The 24628-nt window shown below is 35.8% G+C and overlaps 1 protein-coding gene across 2 annotated transcripts in view; it reads right to left on the bottom strand.

The window, feature by feature from the left end:
• LOC124368806 (nuclear factor 1 X-type-like) overlaps positions 1-24628 on the bottom strand; it is a 551559-nt gene that overhangs the window by 430991 nt on the left and 95940 nt on the right. For both annotated transcript variants that reach the window (XM_046826193.1, XM_046826194.1), the window contains exon 2: positions 22954-23029. In XM_046826193.1, coding sequence (XP_046682149.1) covers positions 22954-22962 — 9 coding nt within the window. In that variant the 5' untranslated portion in view covers positions 22963-23029. The remainder of the gene's footprint in view (positions 1-22953; positions 23030-24628) is intronic.

Consider the following 24628-nt stretch of genomic DNA (forward strand, 5'->3'; position numbering starts at 1 on the left):
TGTACATTGTTTTTGTTCCGGTTAACAGATTTACTATTTTTAAATGTTAAACACAATGAATGATTTGAAATGAAATAAACTTTAAGACTTCCAAATTTGAACTAAATCAAATATTGGAAAATAAAACATTATTTACAGGCACAAAGTTACTCCCCTCCTACAGTAAATAAAAATCACATAAAAATACTTGTTCTTACCAAATCACCCTTGTCAGTCTTGTTAGCAGTATAACCATTTGGAGTCTAAAACGTCCACTCGTAACTCGTTCCCAATATCTCGCTTTGCCCGACTTTCTAATATTTTGTGTTTTATATCTGACCAGGCCCGTTTACTGGCTACAACTCGCACAGTCTGAGGTAGAGGACAAAACGAAAAGTAGCATCGATCATACGAGTGGAATGACCTTGCAATAAACCTCAGAGAGCCCCATTCCCTCCACCCCTGTCTTGTCCGCCATCTGCTCTTTACAAGGGAACACAACAACCCCTGTTTTTCTGACCTCAGAATATTTATCTGTACAAATCTTACTCGTAATTAAGCGTCGGACTTGCGTTCTACGCGTACTACTTTAATCCAAGCGCACCTAGCCCTTATCAGAACAGTTCGGAATACAACAACCCCTGTTTTTCTGACCTCAGAATATTTATCTGTACAAATCTTACTCGTATTTAAGCTTCGGACTTGCGTACTACACCTATTATCTTAATCCAAGAGCGACTAGCCCTTACCAGAACAGTTCGGAATACAACAACCCCTGTTTTTCTGACCTCAGAATATTTATCTGTACAAATCTTACTCGTATTTAAGCTTCGGACTTGCGTACTACACCTATTATCTTAATCCAAGAGCGACTAGCCCTTACCAGAACAGTTCGGAATACATCAACCCTGTTTTTCTGACCTCAGAATATTTAACTGTACAAATCTTACTCGTATTTAAGCTTCGGACTTGCGTACTACAACTATTATCTTAATCCAAGAGCGACTAGCCCTTACCAGAAACAGTTCGGAATACAACAACCCTGTTTTTCTGACCTCAGAATATTTAACTTGTACAAATCTTACTCGTATTTAAGCTTCGGACTTGCGTACTACACCTATTATCTTAATCCAAGAGCGACTAGCCCTTACCAGAACAGTTCGGAAAACAAACCCTGTTTTTCTGACCTCAGAATATTTATCTGTACAAATCTTACTCGTAATTAAGCGTCGGACTTGCGTACTACGCGTACTACTTTAATCCAAGCGTGACAAGCCCTTATCAGAACAGTTCGGAATACAACAACCCCTGTTTTTCTGACCTCAGAATATTTAACTGTACAAATCTTACTCGTATTTAAGCTTCGGACTTGCGTTACTACACCTATTATCTTAATCCAAGAGCGACTAGCCCTTACCAGAACAGTTCGGAATACAAACAACCCCTGTTTTTCTGACCTCAGAATATTTAACTGTACAAATCTTACTCGTATTTAAGCTTCGGACTTGCGTACTACACCTATTATCTTAATCCAAGAGCGACTAGCCCTTACCAGAACAGTTCGGAATACAACAACCCCTGTTTTTCTGACCTCAGAATATTTAAACTGTACAAATCTTACTCGTATTTAAGCTTCGGACTTGCGTACTACACCTATTATCTTAATCCAAGAGCGACTAGCCCTTACCAGAAACGGTTCGGAAAAACAACCCTGTTTTTCTGACCTCAGAATATTTATCTGTACAAATCTTACTCGTATTTAAGCTTCGGACTTGCGTACTACACCTATTATCTTAATCCAAGAGCGACTAGCCCTTACCAGAACAGTTCGGAAAACAACCCCTGTTTTTTTTCTGACCTCAGAATATTTATCTGTACAAATCTTACTCGTAATTAAGCGTCGGACTTGCGTACTACGCGTACTACTTTAATCCAAGCGCACCTAGCCCTTATCAGAACAGTTCGGAACACAACAACCCCTGTTTTTCTGACCTCAGAATATTTATCTGTACAAATCTTACTCGTAATTAAGCGTCGGACTTGCGTACTACACCTATTATCTTAATCCAAGAGCGACTAGCCCTTACCAGAACAGTTCGGAATACAACAACCCCTGTTTTTCTGACCTCAGAATATTTAACTGTACAAATCTTACTCGTATTTAAGCTTCGGACTTGCGTACTACACCTATTATCTTAATCCAAGAGCGACTAGCCCTTACCAGAACAGTTCGGAAAACAACCCCTGTTTTTCTGACCTCAGAATATTTATCTGTACAAATCTTACTCGTAATTAAGCGTCGGGACTTGCGTACTACGCGTACTACTTTAATCCAAAGCGTGACAAGCCCTTATCAGAACAGTTCGGAACACAACAACCCCTGTTTTTCTGACCTCAGAATATTTATCTGTACAAATTCTTACTCGTAATTAAGCGTCGGACTTGCGTTACTACGCGTACTACTTTAATCCAAGCGTGACAAGCCCTTATCAGAACAGTTCGGAACACAACAACCCCTGTTTTTCTGACCTCAGAATATTTATCTGTACAAATCTTACTCGTAATTAAGCGTCGGACTTGCGTTACTACGCGTACTACTTTAATCCAAGCGCACCTAGCCCTTATCAGAACAGTTCGGAACACAACAACCCCTGTTTTTCTGACCTCAGAATATTTAACTGTACAAATCTTACTCGTATTTAAGCTTCGGACTTGCGTTACTACACCTATTATCTTAATCCAAGAGCGACTAGCCCTTACCAGAACAGTTCGGAATACAACAACCCCTGTTTTTCTGACCTCCAGAATATTTTAACTGTACAAATCTTACTCGTATTTAAGCTTCGGACTTGCGTACTACACCTATTATCTTAATCCAAGAGCGACTAGCCCTTACCAGAACAGTTCGGAAAACAACCCCTGTTTTTCTGACCTCAGAATATTTATCTGTACAAATCTTACTCGTAATTAAGCGTCGGACTTGCGTACTACGCGTACTACTTTAATCCAAGCGTGGACAAGCCCTTATCAGAACAGTTCGGAACACAACAACCCCTGTTTTTCTGACCTCAGAATATTTTATCTGTACAAATCTTACTCGTAATTAAGCGTCGGACTTGCGTTACTAACGCGTACTACTTTAATCCAAGCGTGACAAGCCCTTATCAGAACAGTTCGGAACACAACAACCCCTGTTTTTCTGACCTCAGAATATTTATCTGTACAAATCTTACTTCGTAATTAAGCGTCGGACTTGCGTACTACGCCGTATACTTTAATCCAAGCGTGACAAGCCCTTATCAGACAGTTCGGAACACAACAACCCCTGTTTTTCTGACCTCAGAATATTTATCTGTACAAAATCTTACTCGTATTTAAAGCTTCGGACTTGCGTTACTACACCTATTATCTTAATCCAAGAGCGACTAGCCCTTACCAGAACAGTTCGGAAAACAACCCCTGTTTTTCTGACCTCAGAATATTTATCTGTACAAATCTTACTCGTAATTAAGCGTCGGACTTGCGTACTACACCTATTATCTTAATCCAAGAGCGACTAGCCCTTACCAGAACAGTTCGGAAAACAACCCCTGTTTTTCTGACCTCAGAATATTTATCTGTACAAATCTTACTCGTATTTAAGCGTCGGACTTGCGTACTACGCGTACTACTTTAATCCAAGCGTGACAAGCCCTTATCAGAACAGTTCGGAACACAACAACCCCCTGTTTTTTTGATCTCAGAATATTTAACTGTACAAATCTTATTAGTTCGGAACACTACAAACTTACTAAATTAAAAATATGTAATTTATCTCATATACTTTTCCTTCGTAATATTTTATTGGACAGTCAACAGCTTTAGTATTTAGGGAGTCAAAATAATTGTAATCACTCTAGAGCAGCTGATTTTGTTTTCGTATTCTTCAAATATAAGGGTAGTAAAAACTTTTATAAATTTAATAATCCAACAGGTGAATTCAAATATTCAGTTAAAAGGAAATGCTTCCGTCTTTCACGACTATTTCAAATTTTTCATTTTCTATGAATATGATTGACTAGGATAGTTATTTTTCCACTAAACTTTTTACCAAGGGTTTTAAGTTTTCGCAGTCTATGTCATCCTTATTATTTTTTCTTATTTACAATGAATCAAGACGATGCTAAAATAATAAATCTTGAGATATTTTTCCAATGCCGTAAATATCGATTTCTAAGTTATGTTAAACTGAAACTGGCAAATTCAGTAATGCACGAAGCTCATTGACTGATTGAAGCTCAATGTGACGAATGAGCGAGCAACGCGACTCCTTTATTGCAGGCTGCAGCTTTTTGATAATTTGCTTCTGTTTGTATACAGTTTCACTTAATAATCTACGACGATAGCTATTGTGTCGAATTCTATTTAAGTTGGGTTTTGTAATTGTGTCACGATGACTGTCCAACTTTTGCTTACAAATTCTCGTGTAGATTATACACTGTTTTCCATAATTTAATGTAAGCCACAGACTTGGTCACAAACGTTCTTCTAATTTTTGAGGCGACTTGAGAATACGGGCACTAGTATTTCCTTGATTGCAAGAAAGATAGCATTTCTGAACGTTCGCAATTATTAATTGGAATTAATTGTGACATCACTCATTCTGACAAGTAGCTTTTACGATTTATATTTTAGAGGATTTAATGATGTTTTTAATGCAGTGTACATTGCACTGTAAAAAGTCATCTTCTCTGCATTACATTCATAACGTATCAAGGATTGAAATATACCCTTTTCTTATACCCCCCTTATACATTTCCCATCACCCTAATATATGGAAAACGCATTTCACATAATCTACGCAGTCAACTCTTGATTTCGTATGCGTCCCCTTTAACGCGATCTTTCAAAAATGTCCATGTATAAGTTTGACGCTACAGGTTCGAATAGCAGGTCAGTCTGCTCATATAATACTCGTATATCGCCATAGCCGAGTAAAGGCGAAATCAGCAAAATCTCGCTAGTCATAAAACTCCCCTTTATGATGTGTTACATATAAGTTACTTGAGTTAGATATGATTTCTAGGTTTTGTACTGTATACTATACAATAGCTTAAATGTATCAATACCTAAATAAAAAAGACACGCCTGTCAATAAAACTTGGTTAGACGTCGATAAGTGTCAGATAATCTTTGTTTTCTAAATAAACTTCGATGATCCGGCTGAAAGTGTGATAAATGAGTAACATTGATACATTAATGTCAAAGTCATTAATCGTATCCATGCACCAAACGAGAACTTAATGGTTGTAAAGTTACAGAAACTTGGTACCTAGCTATCTATCCCGTTTTACAAAAAACATCAGAGCTGTCTGAGATTTATTTGTATTCAAATATCTTCAAATGCGATATTCTATATTATATTATACGTTAAATTTAGACATTGTAAGATCTTTTCCACATTCCCGTTACAACTAATAATATCACAAAAAGCTTAAATGAATTTGTATTATCGTAGTGGGATGCAGATAAAAATATTTGCCTTTTAAATTAATTACGAATTCCTCCCTATTTTAATCATATCAAATCAAGGTTTATAATCCGTATACTTCACTTATGTTAACACCTGATTTCGTATTATGGATCGAATGTAACAGGATTCAACATTAGTTCAATATTCTAGAAGTACAACAATTCGCAATCAATTAATCAATAGATAACATATAGTTAATGCTACTAATTAGCAGTTAAAATTTTAGATTAGTGAAATAAAACGATAAATTACACACAATAAATTAGAAAATCCAATGTCCTACTCTGCATGTATTTTATAAATCTTTAGATATGCTCAGGGGAATAGGTGGCTTTGGGATTTGTTGAAAGTCGATCACTAAACAATACAACAACGATTTAATACAAAATTTGTATCTACCAGTACAGCATGAATTGTTCATGGATTTACTATTTTGTATTGTTCTGAGAGTCTGTACAGCTCAGGCAGATTGGTTCTGTGCCAGTAAGCAAACTACAGAAAATATGAGCCCCGGTTTCAGCTTTCAATTACTACTTCAAAACAGATAGGTAAGTGGTTTAACTCAAACAATAGAAGTTATGTCAGTAATCACTGACTCCCAATATTGTGGGTTAACAAGAGCACATTGGTCGTACCTTCCCCTGATTTTATAAAGAATGCATTCATTAATTCGTCGTATTAATTTCTGTACTTTAGTAACTATGACCTATCAATATCTGGAGTTTTAGACGGAAATCCAAGGAATGTCTAAACGGTTACACTTCACCGTGTTAGCTAAGACATAGTAGTGGAGGCTTCTCTGTATTTAAATTCTAAAAGGTTTCTACTGGACTTGTTACAACAGATGACAAGTCGGTTGCCAATTCCAGGTGAAATGTTATCATTGGGAACGAGCTCAGGCAGGCATTGTCGTTTAAATAAATGAAAACGATGAATCTAGGTAAAATGGACCGATCCTATGCAGGTGGCCCGCGCATGCGCTGATGCCGTTTTGCGCTGATCACTGTCTGTAGGCGGGTGCGTCTATTTTTAGACACCTCTCGCCCGCATTTCACACATTTCGGTAAACGAGCGAGCGGCCAGGCTCTCAAAGTGGCACTGCAGCTCGAGAGCAGTCGGCCAGTCTCCTATTGTGTCTACCATTGTGCGTTATTTTACACGAACAACTGTTTTATTATAACCTAGTAACAGCTAATTATTGTAGTAGCCGATTATATCAATTGTTGTTTGCTCATTATTACCATGCCTATTCAATTGTGCACAAATCAGTGTAATTCACTGACTGTTTAGAACAATAAAAGTAAAACAAAGTTAATTCCTTGGCAACTAAGAACCTTAATATTACGTTGTTATTTTGATATTAAACACTATAGAGTTACGTGCTCTAAACCCAACATTACCCAGGAAATACCTAGAACCTTGCAACTCAAAAAGATTTCTTAGTCCGATCATAACAATTCGACTTTTCGGTTGCGACTTTAATGCGAAATTATAGGGACTTGACACTAAAAATGTACACAACTTCGGTTATTTTTGGGTTACGCTTTCATGAAAATTGTTCAGGAAAATGTGTCACATTCCACAGGAAATCTGCAAAAACCACAAGACTTAAAAACTCATCCTTATAACTAGAATATTTCAAAATTTCCTGAATTAGATTCTTTTAAAATTTGAAAGTACATGCAAACACTCAACAACAACAGGGTTGTCTCTCGATTACAGGGTTTTGTTCCTCTTGTCATTGACATTAAGATGACAAATCCGATGAACCGAATTGAATACCTTTATCTTTCAGAAATACTAATTTAAAAGCGCGCTCTATGAATAATTTTATTTTTGACTTATATTTCACCCAATAGCTTTTAACTTGAAACTTAAATCTATGTACAATAGTTATGACATGGCCGTTCGGGACCTGCATTCTGCCAGAATGGCTCGCATTCAAAAATCTGTTACAAGTTTTTTCCAAGTAAGGAATCCCATGGCCGAATAACGTGAGTTCCCGGATGGAATCCACTAATTTTTCTACGAGACGTAGGATAGTAGGATGTGAAATCGGGAAATTATCACAGTGGAAAATTACTGACGAGAAACGGAATAGAATGTTGAGAGGAGAATTTGTTACAGTGACAATTATTAGAATGAGACATCATAGGATGTGGAGATGGGAATTTCTTGCAATGGTGATTATTGCAGTGATTATTGCAGTGATACAAGACAGGTTGTAGAGTTCTCACAATGACGCTTACTGGAGCGAAGTAGGTTAAGGTGTGGAGTTGGGAACTTTTCCAGTTACAGTAATGAAGTGACAGGATGGAATATAGAGGTGTGAACTTCTCACAAGGACAATTACTGGAGTGAAGTAGGTTAGGATGTTGAGTTGGGAACTTTTTACAATTCCAGTTACATTAATGAAGCGATAGGATGGAATATAGAGGTGTGAACTTCTCACAAGGACAATTACTGGAGTGAAGTAGGTTAGGATGTTGAGTTGGGAACATTTTACAATTCCAGTTACAGTAATGAAGCGATAGTATGGAATGTAAAGGTAGGATCTTTTTACAATTCCAGTTCTAGTAATGAATTGACATGACGGAATGTAAAGGTGTGAAATTCTTACAATACAGTTACAGTAATGAAGTGCCAGGATGGAATATAGAGGTGTGAACTTCTCACAAGGACAATTACTGAAGTAGGAGTGAAGTAGGTTAGGATGTTGAGTTGGGAACTTTTTACAATTCCAGTTACATTAATGAAGCGATAGGTTGGAATGTTAAGGTAGGATCTTCTTACAATTCCAGTTCTAGTAATGAATTGACATGACGGAATGTAAAGGTGTGAAATTCTTACAATACAGTTACAGTAATGAAGTGCCAGGATGGAATATAGAGGTGTGAACTTCTCACAAGGACAATTACTGAAGTAGGAGTGAAGTAGGTTAGGATGTTGAGTTGGGAACTTTTTACAATTCCAGTTACATTAATGAAGCGATAGGTTGGAATGTTAAGGTAGGATCTTCTTACAATTCCAGTTCTAGTAATGAATTGACATGACGGAATGTAAAGGTGTGAAATTCTTACAATACAGTTACAGTAATGAAGTGCCAGGATATATAGGTGTGAACTTCTCACAAGGACAATTACTGGAGTGAAGTAGGTTACGATGTTCAGTTGGGAACTTTTTACAATTCCAGTTACAGTAATGAAGCGATAGTATGGAATGTAAAGGTAGGATCTTCTTACAATTCCAGTTCTAGTAATGAATTGAGATGATGGAATGTAAATGTGTGAAATTCTTACAATACAGTTACAGTAATGAAGTGCCAGGATGGAATGTAGAGGTGTGAACTTCTCACAAGGACAATTACTGGAGCGAAGTAGGTTAGGATGTTGAGTTGGGAACTTTTTACAATTCCAGTTACAGTAATGAAGCGATAGGATGGAATGTAAAGGTAGGAACTTTTTACAATTCCAGTTACAGTAATGAAGTGACAGGATGGAATATAGAGGTGGGAACTTCTCGCAGTGACAAATTCTCAAAGTGAGACAATGTTGCGATAGGAAGAAGATACAGAAATTTTGTTCTTTCCTGGGAGACTGAAATATGTAAAATTATTGTTTGACATGTATTGGAAACAATACTCGATGTTTGGTACTACTGGCCCTTACCAGTAAGTGTGCCAGACACAATTTGTAATCCCTGTAAAGTTTGGATTATCAAATATTCACCTAAATGCCCCCAGCTGCTTCGGAAGTAGTGAGGACAACAAAATGGAGATGGTGGTTTCGCGAAAGAAGCTGCACTACGCATAAAGTAACATAATTTCTAGAGACTGAAGGCCCAACGGCTTAATGTAACAAGTCGGGACTATCACGCAAAGGGCACGCACGCCATTGAACCATGCATGTATTATGTAACTTACCTTTCGATGGCAAAGGTCATGTGAAAACAATAAGCACAGCAAGTGCTGGACCGATAATAGCGCAGGGATGGCACTAGTTTCTTATGTAAACATTTTTTATAACAACTTTAAAAAATAAAAGTGTTTATGTAATACAGTTCCTGAGATACGATATATGCTATTAGCTCAGTGCAAAAATTATAATTCGTAAAGCAGATTTTGTAAGCTATTAGTATTTAGGTATTACTTCTAGATTATGTCTGTAAACTTGTGGAAGTAGCACTGTTTCAAAACGTATAAAAAGTAAAATTGATATCGGAACCACATTTACCAAATGGACGTGTGCGCTGTAATAACGAAGCGATATTTTTATATCAATCTCTTCCCAAATAACTGACTCTTCCATTGTAAATCTGGACACCCCAATTAAAAATAGATACCTATTTAAAATATCAAATCATTAATGTCACACAATATTTTATATTGGTAGAGTATAATAGCGATGAAATTCGAGCAGACATTTCTGTCTTTACATACCAAACAATATTATATCGTTCTTACCTTAACAGACTGTTATATGGTTTGAAGTCATATGGAAGATAAAATTTAGGAATAATCAAACATAAAATAATTTTAACAACGAAAACAAGAGTATACAATTATTCATAAGTTTTCAGTCTGTGATAAAAGTCTATACTGATCGCTCATTGGTTAGACTGATCGGTAATCGGTTAACATTCAGCCAATCACGATACAAATTCATTCCCTCCATTCACCTTTATAAGCCGATATGTATTACTGGCTCTGTGAGCCAGTTTTGATTTTAGGTATGTTTGAATTTTTACGAAGAAGACTTTCGACAGCTAAGCGAGTTTACACCACTTTTAACCACTTAACAAATGTTAAATATTTAATTAAAAACTTAGAATATTTAGCAGTTGCTTCTTGGCCAAAAACACGAGTAAAAATAATATTTTTGGGTGTAAATTGATTGTAAGAAACGAAAATGTTTTGAAGAATAAATACGGGAATTAACACTGATTAATCGACATATACAACAATTTCACCTTCTATAAACATATGATCTATATTCATTCATCACAATATCAATTACATTATATTATAATTTAATATAGATAAGTCCTACTCGATGTTTTATCAATTCGGAACCTAAATTAAAAATAGATACGACTTGGGGACTGGCGAATTTAAGCATGTAAAAGGGCTATAAGTATTGAAAATTAACAAATTTAGTTAAAATTGTTTTTCTGACATTTTATATTTGAATTTTATACAAGTGTGACCAGCAAACGTCCTAATTTTTTTTATCCACGAATTATATAAAGGACTTTATACAGTTTGAATTTTATTAAAAAAATAAATATGACGTCACAAAATCATTTTTATATTTTTATCATTTTAATACGTAGTCATAATCCATCCATAAAATATTTACTGTGACCAATTTTTACATGCGACTTTGTAAAGTATAACGTATAGTCATGTGATACTAATAGTAGTTAGTTAGTCGTGATCACGAAACCGTAGTGATGGGTTACTGACTAAATAGTGTTTTAGTTACTTTACTCCTCTCCTAAGACGGGAGATAATAAACAGAGGAGACCACACGGATGTGACGATTGAAGAGTAATACCCGCCTGCCACTTATGTGGCCACCCCGTCATTTGCTGTGAACACCGACAATTTGTCTGTGGCCACCAATTACGCTTTGCGCTAAACCTACTGCTTCCATTTGCCACTTTCAATCCCGACCTGATGTTATCTCTTCCGTCTTCTAAACCCTCTCTCATCTTTGCATTTTATTCTTGTCCCATAAAATGAACATATGTAGGTTTTTGAAAATACAATATGAATTTCAGGAGCGAAGCCGTTTATAAATGTTTACATTGTTTTTATTTCAAAATTTTATACATTTTTCAAACTGTAATACTTTTTTCTTACTAGGGCAGTGTAGTAATTACTATAGGAGGCTTTTGAAAGCTCCTATAGTAACAGCTCATGCTATACAACTCTACAGACACAGCCGGTATATGTATCCGCTTATAGAATAACTATTGCATTTTACACACTACAATTGGACTGATTATAGAATAATTAAACTACTGCACTAGACTTCGCGCTCTGATTATCTAGAAAGCAACTTCCAGTGTTAAATATTGGTGTTACTAAAACAAGAACACGAAATTTTGTTTCGTTAATAGTAGCTGGAACAATTTTATGAGCGAAATTAAATGTTTTGCCGGGGAAACTGCGTTATAAGGTGGTGAAATTCATTCTTGGTTGGGTTTTCTAAATTTAAAATTACAGCTCCTTTAGATGACATCGCTGAAAAATTGAAAATGTTTTTATCATTTTACGATAACCATAAGAACTTGAGGTAAGATATGCAGGGAATTTTGTAACCAGACCCAAAAAACTGGTTGAATAAAAACATGTAATTTTTACAGTATATACATATACTATATTTATAGCACATCTTCACAGATTTACATTTATTATTTATTCATTACTTAAGGAAATAATAAATTAATAAAATATAACTGAAAAATTTACATATTTAAATATATGTTATTATTTATAAATGAAAAAATAAGAAAGAAACTTGTCATTTACTCAAGCCATATTTCGTTTATACATACTGTAAAAACATGATGTACTCTTTTTCATTAGTTGTCTCTGAGTCAAAGAGCAAGACACATCTAAATACCTACAATATGTTACCATATCTGTCGGTAAACTTTCACTTTAAGTTGCATCCATCAGCTTAGTATTTCAAGTTTCCGTAAGTATCAAGCCTTAGGGCTCTCGTGAAGTTTTTGTGGATTTTAGAATTTGGTTTTGGTGGACTGGCCCATACTTTATATTCCAAATGCATTCGCTCGAGTTGAGTGTCATGAAAATATTCCCTAGTAAAAGCAGTTTTTTTTACAGAAACGTAATCAGTAAAACCGTCTAACATAACGACGATATGACTATATATTGATTTATTACGCACGCACGCACACACTTGCCGCAATCGTGACGTAGAGAGATACACAAATGATACAGTACACTACTGAGATGATACAAATCATCGCTCGGCTAGTTAGTTCCAAAATAGGTTTAAGTCATTAGATAACCTGTTGAACAATAGTATTTGGGATATTATAGAATAAAACCGGTTCAGTGAAAACTGTCATCCTGACAGTTTGGATCACAATGCTAAGGCATAATTTTACATATTTTACTTTAAAAAATGTTTTCAGTAGTATAGAATGCGTTACTAGCGGATAGCATGCACTTACTTATTCCTTTGCTATTCAAGAATCCTCATTAAGTTCAAGAATATTGGCAATAAAATGTGTTATATTCTTTAAGAAGGTTGTAATCCTTAACTTGTCTTGTTCTTAGAATTTGTTACAGTTTCAAAACACAATTAAAATTATTAAACTAAATTTAGTTTCCAAATTAATGTAAAGTATTCACATTGGGAATAATTCATGCAATGGAAATAATAAATGTAATTTATCCCTTCTTTGGTATTCAACATATCAAATCTGTAATCTCATATAGTTTATTCACTAAATCGCTAACTTTATGTTACAAATTCAGAAAACCAGAAATTCGAATTATTGTACAAAATGTTAATTATATCTATGACTACATTACATTCTATTTTTTTATTATAAGTTAGGTCATTAAAAATATACGAGGAAGAGATTTTAATATACGTAAGAGAAAATAGGATTACAGCTCGCAGGATATTTTCCAGATTTTCCCGACTAACGTTAAACGAATCGACTTTAAGACAAGAGCGGCAAGTAGCGTAAATAGGGACATGTTTACTTTTAGGACCGGAGTGGCGGCAAGCGCTAGGGACCACAATCAATAGCCGTCGTGGCAGCCGGCTGTGGCGAGTGGCTCGGTTTCACGTGCGGGGTTTGTCTCCTTGTCCGATCTCTCATGTTCACGTAGGATCGAGATAGAATTCCAATGGCATCGGCAACTGAAGTAGATAGTCAACCATTAGCCGTCGTGGCAGCCGGCTGTGACGAGTGGCTCGGTTTCACGTGCGGGGTTTGTCTCCTTGTCCGATATCTCATGTTCACTTAAGATCGAGACAGAATTCAAATGGCAGCGGCAACTGAAGTATATAGTCAACCATTAACCGTCGTGGCAGCCGGCTGTGGCGAGTGGCTCGGTTTCACCTGCGTGGTTTGTCTCCTTGTCCGATCTCTCATGTTCACGTAGGATCGAGATAGAATTCCAATGGCATCGGCAACTGAAGTAGATAGTCAACCATTAGCTGTCGTGGCAGCCGGCTGTGGCGAGTGGCTCGGTTTCACGTGCGGGGGTTGTTTCCTTGTCCGATCTCTCGTGTTTACGTAGGATCGAGATAGAATTCAAATGGCAGCAGCAACTGAAATCGATAGTCAACCATTAGCCATCGTGGCAGCCGGCTGTGGCGAGTAGCTCGGTTTCACGTGCGGGGTTTGTCTCCTTGTCCGATCTCTCGTGTTCACATAAGATCGAGATAGACTTAAAATAGCATCGGAGATACCCACAGCCATCAGGGCAGCTGATAGTAGGGTAGTTCGGTCTACCGTGGAATGGTTTTTTTTAATACGAGTAGCTTTGTTACCACTTGAAGTAGTGCAGGATTTAGGTGTCGTGGCCGCATCCTTTTCAAGGACCAGAATAACCTTTAGTACGATTAGTTAGGTAGATACGTAATTTCTGAATATAAATTAACCATATCATATTCCTCGTTTACTTTAACTAATTATTTATATTTAAGATTGCGTTTGTTCGAAATCAAGAATCAACAATAATTCAGTCACATCAGCTCCCGAATTGCCACTATTACTAGATACAAGCCCCAAGGTTTAAAGCTGATTAGTACATGCTCCGTATGAAGTCTCGTTTAAATTGTAAGACGTTATATGTACTATAATGTACCGTGTTGTATGATTTAACATTCAAAACCTTAAGGTTGGCTATTCTTGTAGGGGCTGTAATTAATCAAGTGAGCTCTGCAGTAGCGAGGGGTGTGCGGTAGTCTGACATCAGAGGGGTAGAGGGGTTCATCTTGAAGTCACCGTGTCTCTTCACTCGTAGAAAAACAATATCACGCGAAACCCGTGAGAAAGGGCGTACGCTCATTTGTATTATAGTTATGACGAAAAATAATAAAGCAATACAGTAATTTTTTTTTCTAATAATCAAACTGATGTATTTGTATGTTTGTACAAAAATATTCATACAAGTATTTACATCAATTTTTAAAGTAAATCTCCAAAACCAATTCTTAATACCCGCCCACTAACGTGGTGGAATCGGAAGGTTCTTCTACCAAACCAATTGTGGCACAATTCCATTTAAAACTACATTTCAATTATTAAGAACCAATTAGCTTTGTTTAGAAAATTGTTAACACGTTATGGAGTAACCCAAATTATTTTTAAACTAGTGATATCTTTCCAGAACTCTACCAATAAATGTGTTCAAAAGAGTATTACCATTCTGGGACGTTTTGAAACGAATTTTTTTATTATTATCTATATGCAAACAATGTTTTTATGACAAAAACTTTTTTTATAATATCAATAAAATATAATCAATGATATGGTGATTTTTAAAAGTTACTATAACATAACATAAAACATGTGATAAGGCTTAACAATATTGTTTGTGTGATGAAACACGGGTCGTGTGCGTCATAAAAAGGCGCGTGATCAAGAACAGTAGAACAGCGTGAGACTGTTTCTTGGTTCAGCTGATGAGAACAACCTAATGTGTGTTTTCCCACCATTTCTCTAATCTGTGGCGCGTTCTACAAGGTATAACAATCATGTACTTGTAAAAATCATTTTAAAATGTACACCATTGTATATTATGTACATCAAATAGTTTAAGAGTATACTCGTAGTAATAACATAAAACGAAGTAGTTTGGAACAGGTTTTGCTGTTTTTTTTTTTTTTTTTTTTTTTTTTTTTTTTTTTTTTGTCATTTCTCGTTTCTCATTTTGGTGAAGACATTTTAATGATTTATATCAATCTTTAAGAGAAAACTCTGTATTTAATAGTAAACTACAGGTAAATATGTATGGAACACACAATAGTTTATTACATTACAAATCGTAGTAAAATTAGTTTGAAAGAAACTTTAAAATTGGTGTGGATGTTTCAAAATAATTTTCTGGCACAATGCGTAGACAGAGATGAGCAAAGTAATTTGTCATATACATTTTAGAGGTTTGATGTGAAGTTAAAAATGGCGTAAAACTCAAATTGGCAAGTTTTCGGATTTACGATTTTCTAATATTCTCTATTGCTTGTTTCCAAAAATAAAACTATTCCGTATCTGGGGATATCCTATAACAGTCGGATTCAAGTTGTATCTTAGATCTAGCTTGTATGTTTTTATAAATCGACTATAGGAGGAGTAAAACATTCCTACCAGTAGAAGGTCGGCACGATATATATTGATAGACTCCCGGTGATGCACCATGAGAAACTGTACCTCAACGAATTTGTTTGGCGTGAAGCCAGTGATGACTAGCGTTCAACTATAGCTCTTTAAACGTGAAGCAAAGACAAATTATCTAGCAGAGTTTCGAAAAATCGATCGCTGACACAGGACATTTTTATGATTCCTCGGGGAAGCCTCAGAAACCGATGACACTACGGCTGGCCAGGAGCCAACCGGGGCTACTGCTACACTGTGGCTCACCGAGCGTGCATGGCTCACCTGCCTCGCGGGACAAATTGTCTCGTTGAGTTCTAAAATAATTTGTAACATTCAATCAACAGCTTTTGGTTGATTCCGTGTGTCCATATAAATTATCAAATCCGACAACATGACAGAATCTGATATGTGGTCGGTTTGTTGCAATTTCAACTTTTCTCAAGATGATTCTTCATAAGTACAGACAACTTAGGCAAACTCCCGAAAGGTATAGAGATCAGCAAAGAATAACTTTATGACTCGTGATGGGGGACTGGAAAGGAATACTATGCCGGTCGGTCACAAGTCACGAGTTTTTGAAGTGACTACTTCTTTTGGCAGGCTAAGGATGTAGTTTAGCGTCACGTCACGTCACGTCACGCTTTTTCGCTCTGTAGCCACTAGGGGAAGGAACCACTTTTTATTTCTTATTTCTGAAATACGAGATAGCAGTAAAGATGATAATGATCAAAAAATGGTAAGGCAGATATGCTTACTACATTTTTATTGTCATTATATTATGAAAATGAAATTATGGGTATATAATAACTAAAATAAGAAGATCAATTCTGGAATACAATGTTGCTAAATATCTTGCTGTTCCATATCTCGTTGTACTTGTTTTGTTATGGTTTGACATTGTTGAATTTAATTGATCTTTTAAAAATTCAGTTAATGGTTTTGATATTTCTTCAGCAAAGTTTGTATTAAAATCTGTTTTTACATAATTTATTTGTTATGTTAATGTAGATTAGGCCCAATTTAATTAAGTAAATTTTATAATTATAATCAATAGAAAGACTAATTTCTTTCAGGATGAAATTACATACACTACGACTTATATAGCTAGAAAATATCTAATCAATTTATTTTTAATTCTTTTTTAAATCTCGTCAGGACGAAACTAGTAGTGAAATTTAATATGAATTAATATTAACCGTGCAGAAATTCAATTTAGAATCAGATATGCTTTAAATACTGCTATTAAATGATACAGTAAGTTAATCAATTTTACATCGGATTCATTAATAAATAAATTAGTAGATTTATTCAAACGAGTATTTTAGTCTGTGTTTGATTTATAAGAAATAGTCACTTCTGTCGGCCAGTCCCACTACTGCCATCCATTTTTTATTTCTAAAGGGTTCTGTTTTACGAAATAACTGATTCACAGTACAGAAGGACTGTTGTTTGTATTTTATTTCTAAATTTGTCCCCCACGGTGATGTAAAAATTACGGCTAAGCGAACAATAACTTTGGGAAGTATGTAATTAAAATTTTGATTTTTACCTTAAAATGCCAAATAGACCAACTGAATAGTAAGAGTACACTTCCATCGGTTTACTTAAACCACACATTTCATTATATCCCTACTATTAACTATATGTGTATTTACTATTTTACATTTTGCTTATATACCGGGTGTCCCAAAAGTCCCACCCCCCCCCTTCTAACTTTTGAATGGAATTAAACAAACCAATATCCTTTGCGGGGTACTAAAACGTACGACATTCATTTGAATCAAGACTTTATTTTTGCCAAGAAGTAAATGGGGGCCATTTTGAGCATTTACTTTGAGCTTAAAAAAGGTTGAGGTAAGATTTCAACATTAAGTTTAATTATTTTAAGTTTAATTTAGCACTACTTAGTATTAAGAATAAGTCTGAACAGATGAGTTAAGAAAAATAGTGTTTTTTAGCGTAACTTTTGAATAAAACTTTGACAAGCCGTTGTTTCGTACTGGATTGAGATAGAGACTTCTAATCTGTGGCATTGTTCTTCTTTTATAAAGAAATTTGATTGGGGTTTGGAATTAAACATTTTGACTTGTCCTCCCAACCCCCATTTTGGGTTGAGGGGCTAAGTTCTCATGTAACGCAAAAATCAACATTTGCTATTATATAGCTACTCCCCAAACGATATTGGTTTGTTCAATTCCATTCAAAAGTAAGAAGGGGGGGACGTTTACTGTATAATCCGACATATCAATAGCATATAACCCATAACATCCCAGTACATGAACATTAATAGTCACTAAGTATCATGCAACCTTACACGTTGTGGGTAGGAACGAATCATGTGGGCGTTTACTGTATAATCCTACATAACAATATCATATAACCCACATCATCCCAGTACATGAACATTAATAGTCACTAAGTATCATACAACTTTACACGTTGTGGGTAGGAACGAATCCTGTAGGCGTTTACTGTATAATCCGACATAACAATAGCATATAACCCATAACATCCCAGTACATGAACATTAATAGTCACTAAGTATCATACAACTTTACACGTTGTGGGTAGGAACGAATCCTGTAGGCGTTTACTGTATAATCCGACATAACAATAGCATATAACCCGTAACATCCCAGTACATGAACATTAATAGTCACTAAGTATCATACAACTTTACACGTTGTGGGTAGGAACGTATCCTGTGGGCGTTTACTGTATAATCCGACATAACAATAGCATATAACCCATAACATCCCAGTACATGAACATTAATAGTCACTAAGTATCATGCAACTTTACACGTTGTGGGTAGGAACGAATCCTGTGGGCGTTTACTGTATAATCCAACATAACAATATCATATAACCCACATCATCCCAGTACATGAACATTAATAGTCACTAAGTATCATACAACTTTACACGTTGTGGGTAGGAACGAATCCTGTAGGCGTTTACTGTATAATCCGACATAACAATAGCATATAACCCATAACATCCCAGTACATGAACATTAATAGTCACTAAGTATCATACAACTTTACACGTTGTGGGTAGGAACGAATCCTGTAGGCGTTTACTGTATAATCCGACATAACAATAGCATATAACCCGTAACTTCCCAGTACATGAACATTAATAGTCACTAAGTATCATACAACTTTACACGTTGTGGGTAGGAACGTATCCTGTGGGCGTTTACTGTATAATCCGACATAACAATAGCATATAACCCATAACATCCCAGTACATGAACATTAATAGTCACTAAGTATCATGCAACTTTACACGTTGTGGGTAGGAACGAATCCTGTGGGCGTTTACTGTATAATCCAACATAACAATATCATATAACCCACATCATCCCAGTACATGAACATTAATAGTCACTAAGTATCATACAACTTTACACGTTGTGGGTAGGAACGTATCCTGTGGGCGTTTACTGTATAATCCGACATAACAATAGCATATAACCCATAACATCCCAGTACATGAACATTAATAGTCACTAAGTATCATGCAACTTTACACGTTGTGGGTAGGAACGAATCCTGTGGGCGTTTACTGTATAATCCAACATAACAATATCATATAACCCACATCATCCCAGTACATGAACATTAATAGTCACTAAGTATCATACAACTTTACACGTTGTGGGTAGGAAAGAATCCTGTGGGCGTTTACTGTATAATCCAAAATAACAATATCATATAACCCACATCATCCCAGTACATGAACATTAATAGTCACTAAGTATCATACAACTTTACACGTTGTGGGTAGGAACGAATCCTGTGGGCGTTTACTGCGTAATCCGACATAACAATAGCATATAACCCATAACATCCCAGTACATGAACATTAATAGTCACTAAGTATCATACAACTTTACACGTTGTGGGTAGGAACGAATCCTGTGGGCATTTACTGTATAATCCTACATAACAATAACATATAACCCATAACATCCCAGTACATGAACATTAATAGTCACTAAGTATCATACAACTTTACACGTTGTGGGTAGGAACGAATCCTGTAGGCGTTTACTGTATAATCCGACATAACAATAGCATATAACCCGTAACTTCCCAGTACATGAACATTAATAGTCACTAAGTATCATGCAACTTTACACGTTGTGGGTAGGAACGAATCCTGTGGGCGTTTACTGTATAATCCAACATAACAATATCATATAACCCACATCATCCCAGTACATGAACATTAATAGTCACTAAGTATCATACAACTTTACACGTTGTGGGTAGGAAAGAATCCTGTGGGCGTTTACTGTATAATCCAAAATAACAATATCATATAACCCACATCATCCCAGTACATGAACATTAATAGTCACTAAGTATCATACAACTTTACACGTTGTGGGTAGGAACGAATCCTGTGGGCGTTTACTGTATAATCCAACATAACAATATCATATAACCCACATCATCCCAGTACATGAACATTAATAGTCACTAAGTATCATACAACTTTACACGTTGTGGGTAGGAACGAATCCTGTGGGCGTTTACTGCGTAATCCGACATAACAATAGCATATAACCCATAACATCCCAGTACATGAACATTAATAGTCACTAAGTATCATACAACTTTACACGTTGTGGGTAGGAACGAATCCTGTGGGCATTTACTGTATAATCCTACATAACAATAACATATAACCCATAACATCCCAGTACATGAACATTAATAGTCACTAAGTATCATACAACTTTACACGTTGTGGGTAGGAACGAATCCTGTGGGCGTTTACTGTGTAATCCGACATAACAATAGCATATAACCCATAACATCCCAGTACATGAACATTAATAGTCACTAAGTATCATACAACTTTACACGTTGTGGGTAGGAACGAATCCTGTGGGCGTTTACTGTATAATCCTACATAACAATAACATATAACCCATAACATCCCAGTACATGAACATTAATAGTCACTAAGTATCATACAACTTTACACGTTGTGGGTAGGAACGAATCCTGTGGGCGTTTACTGTATAATCCAACATAACAATATCATATAACCCACATCATCCCAGTACATGAACATTTCGAATCACTACGTGTCACAACAATTGTACACGTTCTACGTAGAAACTTATCCCGTGGAATTTATATGGGTTAATCCATCATTACATTTGCATGCGTAACCCATATTTTCCCAGCACAATATAATTCACTATGCCTCCTTAAACTTGTACACGTTATAGATAGAGACTGGCCTCGTTGGCTTTATGGGTTAATCAGGCAGTATATTTGCATAATAATCCGTATGTTCCTAAAAAATAAACTGAAAATATTTTGAAACATGCAGTCTCCCACTGCGGTATTTTTCGCAATGTCTTCAGACATTAACACATTTTTATTATTAGGTCACTGTGGGTTTTAGAATGTGGATGTTGCAGGTAAGGTAAATGGTATCGAAAATACAGTGTGAATTGAAAGTATGGATTAGTTTAGTTTTTGATGGATAAAGATGGAACTCGGAACACTTTTCTAGGAAATATAAGTGAACGTTCAGTAACTTTTACAACTTTGCCCATTTCCCTAAAATACCATTTTGGGGAGCGGCTCAAAATTTCAAAATGTAAAGACCCATTAAGTTAAGAAGAAGAACAGTGGAAACTAGAGCTTTCTATTTCAACGCAGTACAAAATAACAGTTCATTGAGCCGAGCCCCCCCCCCCCAAATCCCATTTTGGGGAAATGGCCAAAGTTGTAACAGTTACTGAACGTTCACTTCTATTTACTAGAAACGTGTCACGAGGTCCATCCCTCCATCTTTATCCATCAAAAACTAACAGAGTATACCCATAATTTTAACTCACGCTGTATATGCAATGTACAGTACTTATGCAATAAAAGCGTAACCAGCGGCTATTGATTTAATTTATTTTTTGTAGTCAAGTTATCCTCATACTTAAGCATTAGAATTCCTTTCTTCCGTTCAAAATCGTGAAAGTACGAACAAGATTAAAAATTTGTCTCTTAGTATACCCAGGCATAGTTTTGACAAAAAAGGGACAGTTCAATTTTATGGTTCCTGAGGGAAGGCAAGATACCGAGGACTTGGACTAGGTCTGGCGTCCGGCCAACTCGAGTGGATACCGCCCTACTGTCGTTGTTTGGCGTTTACAAGACTTCTTCCTCAAGTCCAAGCTCTCTCGGTTTCCTCCTCGTTTGAGAAAAACTTTGCTTCTAACCTTATCCTTATGGTCGCTTCTTGTTTACACATTGCGCTCGCTTCAATTCCATAAAAAGTATGAAAATGAATACCTCTGTTACATGTTGGAGAAACTTTCTTGCCTTACTCTTAGAAACTCGTGAACTATCTCACACAACAATGCTTGCAAATCACTAGAAGCGTACTTGTTGCATACATCCAGTAGATCTTAGTAAACTCGCATATATTGCTAACGGATTACGGGCACGGATCTCGGCCAATACGCTTTGTGAGAAGACCGGGGGTGTCTGACCAGTAGGTAAGTATCCCATCCAGATAGTTGGCAGTAATCTTAAGATCTCATCCACACTACTGTAGCCTGCAGACTCTGTGCAACACAGTGTTGTTGTGGAGCCAACTATGTGTCGAGTGTCTTCGGGTTGATTTATAATACGCCCACTTGCCCGAGCCTTTGCTTGATATAAAACTAAATTTAAATCCCCTGTTACAATTTGGTGCTCAAAGAAACGTCAACATGGAGTAATGGGCATTTTGTATACCTTTTTTATTTGGTTACTGGATTGTGGTTAAACTATGGCGGTGCGTCGTTCGTTTTAATGAACACTCAGGTGGACGTCTTGTATTTTTAATTAAAACATGTTCCGTAACAGAACATACTTTTCAAAAGCTTCAAAAACATTCGTGGTATTGGTATACGAAACTTACCAACCATTATAAATAAACCATTGAGAAATTAAGGATTTCACAGTTGAGGTTAAAGTAACTGTAAAATAAACTCGTTTGCTTGAGAAACACTTACTTTATATTAATTTACATCTTCTAAACTTACTTACTCATTAATTAAAAATACAGGTAAATATTACTTACCAGCCCCATGAGTTAGAAAGAGAAGCGAGCCTCAAGACGACTATAGTGTGGTTCGCCGATGGTGCCTCATTTCTACCTACAGCAAATAAACATTCGTGAATAAGTCGTGAATACAATGTTTGTACCACGTTCATCCTATTTCATCCAGATGTAATTAGATTAAAAAGCCGTGGCTAAGAGATAGAGGATTTGAGAGGTAATACAAATGATTAATTACATACCCTTAAACTGGTGTTGGTTACTATGACCTTTGTTTCAAAACTTACATCATCCTATTATACTTCTGTAATTTAAGATGTGTTATGGAGAGAGAACTCTTCTTAGACTTAAAAATATTTATGTACACAGCAGAGCAACAGCTTCTTAACCAGTCACATTTCATCCAGGGGTGCAACCGGCACGAAAAAATTTGCATAAACTCCCGTCTCTTCCGTAGGTGTTGTCTAGATAACAACATGTAAGGTTTTGATTATGTGAGAACAAGATGAATATTGTTTGATGCTTAAACTTATAAAATTTACATTTTACACGTTTGCATGTGGTGGGAAATATTACATTTTTTAAGATCAGTATATAGCGACCTTTCACGCTTATGATTATTACACGACTAACATATACACTTTCTGATTCATTTCTACTAACACGATTTGCCATTTTAAATATTTTTAACTAATATAGAAAACCATCTACACAGTTTTGATTTAACTTATGTTTAATAAATGATGTGAACATAGGAATGAAGGCTCCAAAGAACATAAAGTTTGCAGAGCCACTAACACAATTTTGATTAAGTTGACTGAATATGGCTTCGGGGAATATAAAGTGTTAGAAATCAATCAACACAGTTTTGATTTAACTTATGTTTAATAAAGGATGTGAACATAGGAATGAAGGCTCCAAAGAACATAAAGTTTTGCAGAGCCACTAACACAATTTTGATTGAGTTGACTGAATATGGCTTCAGGGAATATAAAGTGTTAGAAATCAATCTACACAGTTTTGATTTAACTTATGTTTAATAAAGGATGTGAACATAGGAATGAAGGCTCCAAAGAACATAAAGTTTTGCAGAGCCACTAACACAATTTTGATTGAGTTGACTGAATATGGCTTCAGGGAATATAAAGTGTTAGAAATCAATCAACACAGTTTTGATTTAACTTATGTTTAATGAAGGATGTGAACATAGGAATGGAGGCTCCAAAGAACATAAAGTTTTGCAGAGCCACTAACACAATTTTGATTGAGTTGACTGAATATGGCTTCAGGGAATATAAAGTGTTAGAAATCAATCAACACAGTTTTGGATTAACTTGAGTTGACTGAATAAGGCTTCAGGGAATATAAGGTATTAGAGGTCAATCAACACAGTTTTGGTTTAACTTATGTTGGTTCTCAACAATGACGCAAAAATATTTCAAAATATTGTGTTGCACTGGCTAGGCACGCGGGGTAATCAAAAAAGTCTATTTAAAGTTGAGTAGTTAATAAATCATAATAAATGTTTATACTCGTTATAACAACAATTCAGTTTTATTAAATGAAGCAATTTTCGGCTTACCGTGTTCTACTATAATACATTCAATTATTTTATATTAAATTGGTTTCGTGTGGATAATAAACAAATTTACAGCTGATAAAAAACGCTTAATTATATTTGAACATATAATTTATT

Source organism: Homalodisca vitripennis, chromosome X (assembly GCF_021130785.1).
Source record: "Homalodisca vitripennis isolate AUS2020 chromosome X, UT_GWSS_2.1, whole genome shotgun sequence".
Classification (NCBI taxonomy): Eukaryota; Metazoa; Arthropoda; class Insecta; order Hemiptera; family Cicadellidae; genus Homalodisca; species Homalodisca vitripennis.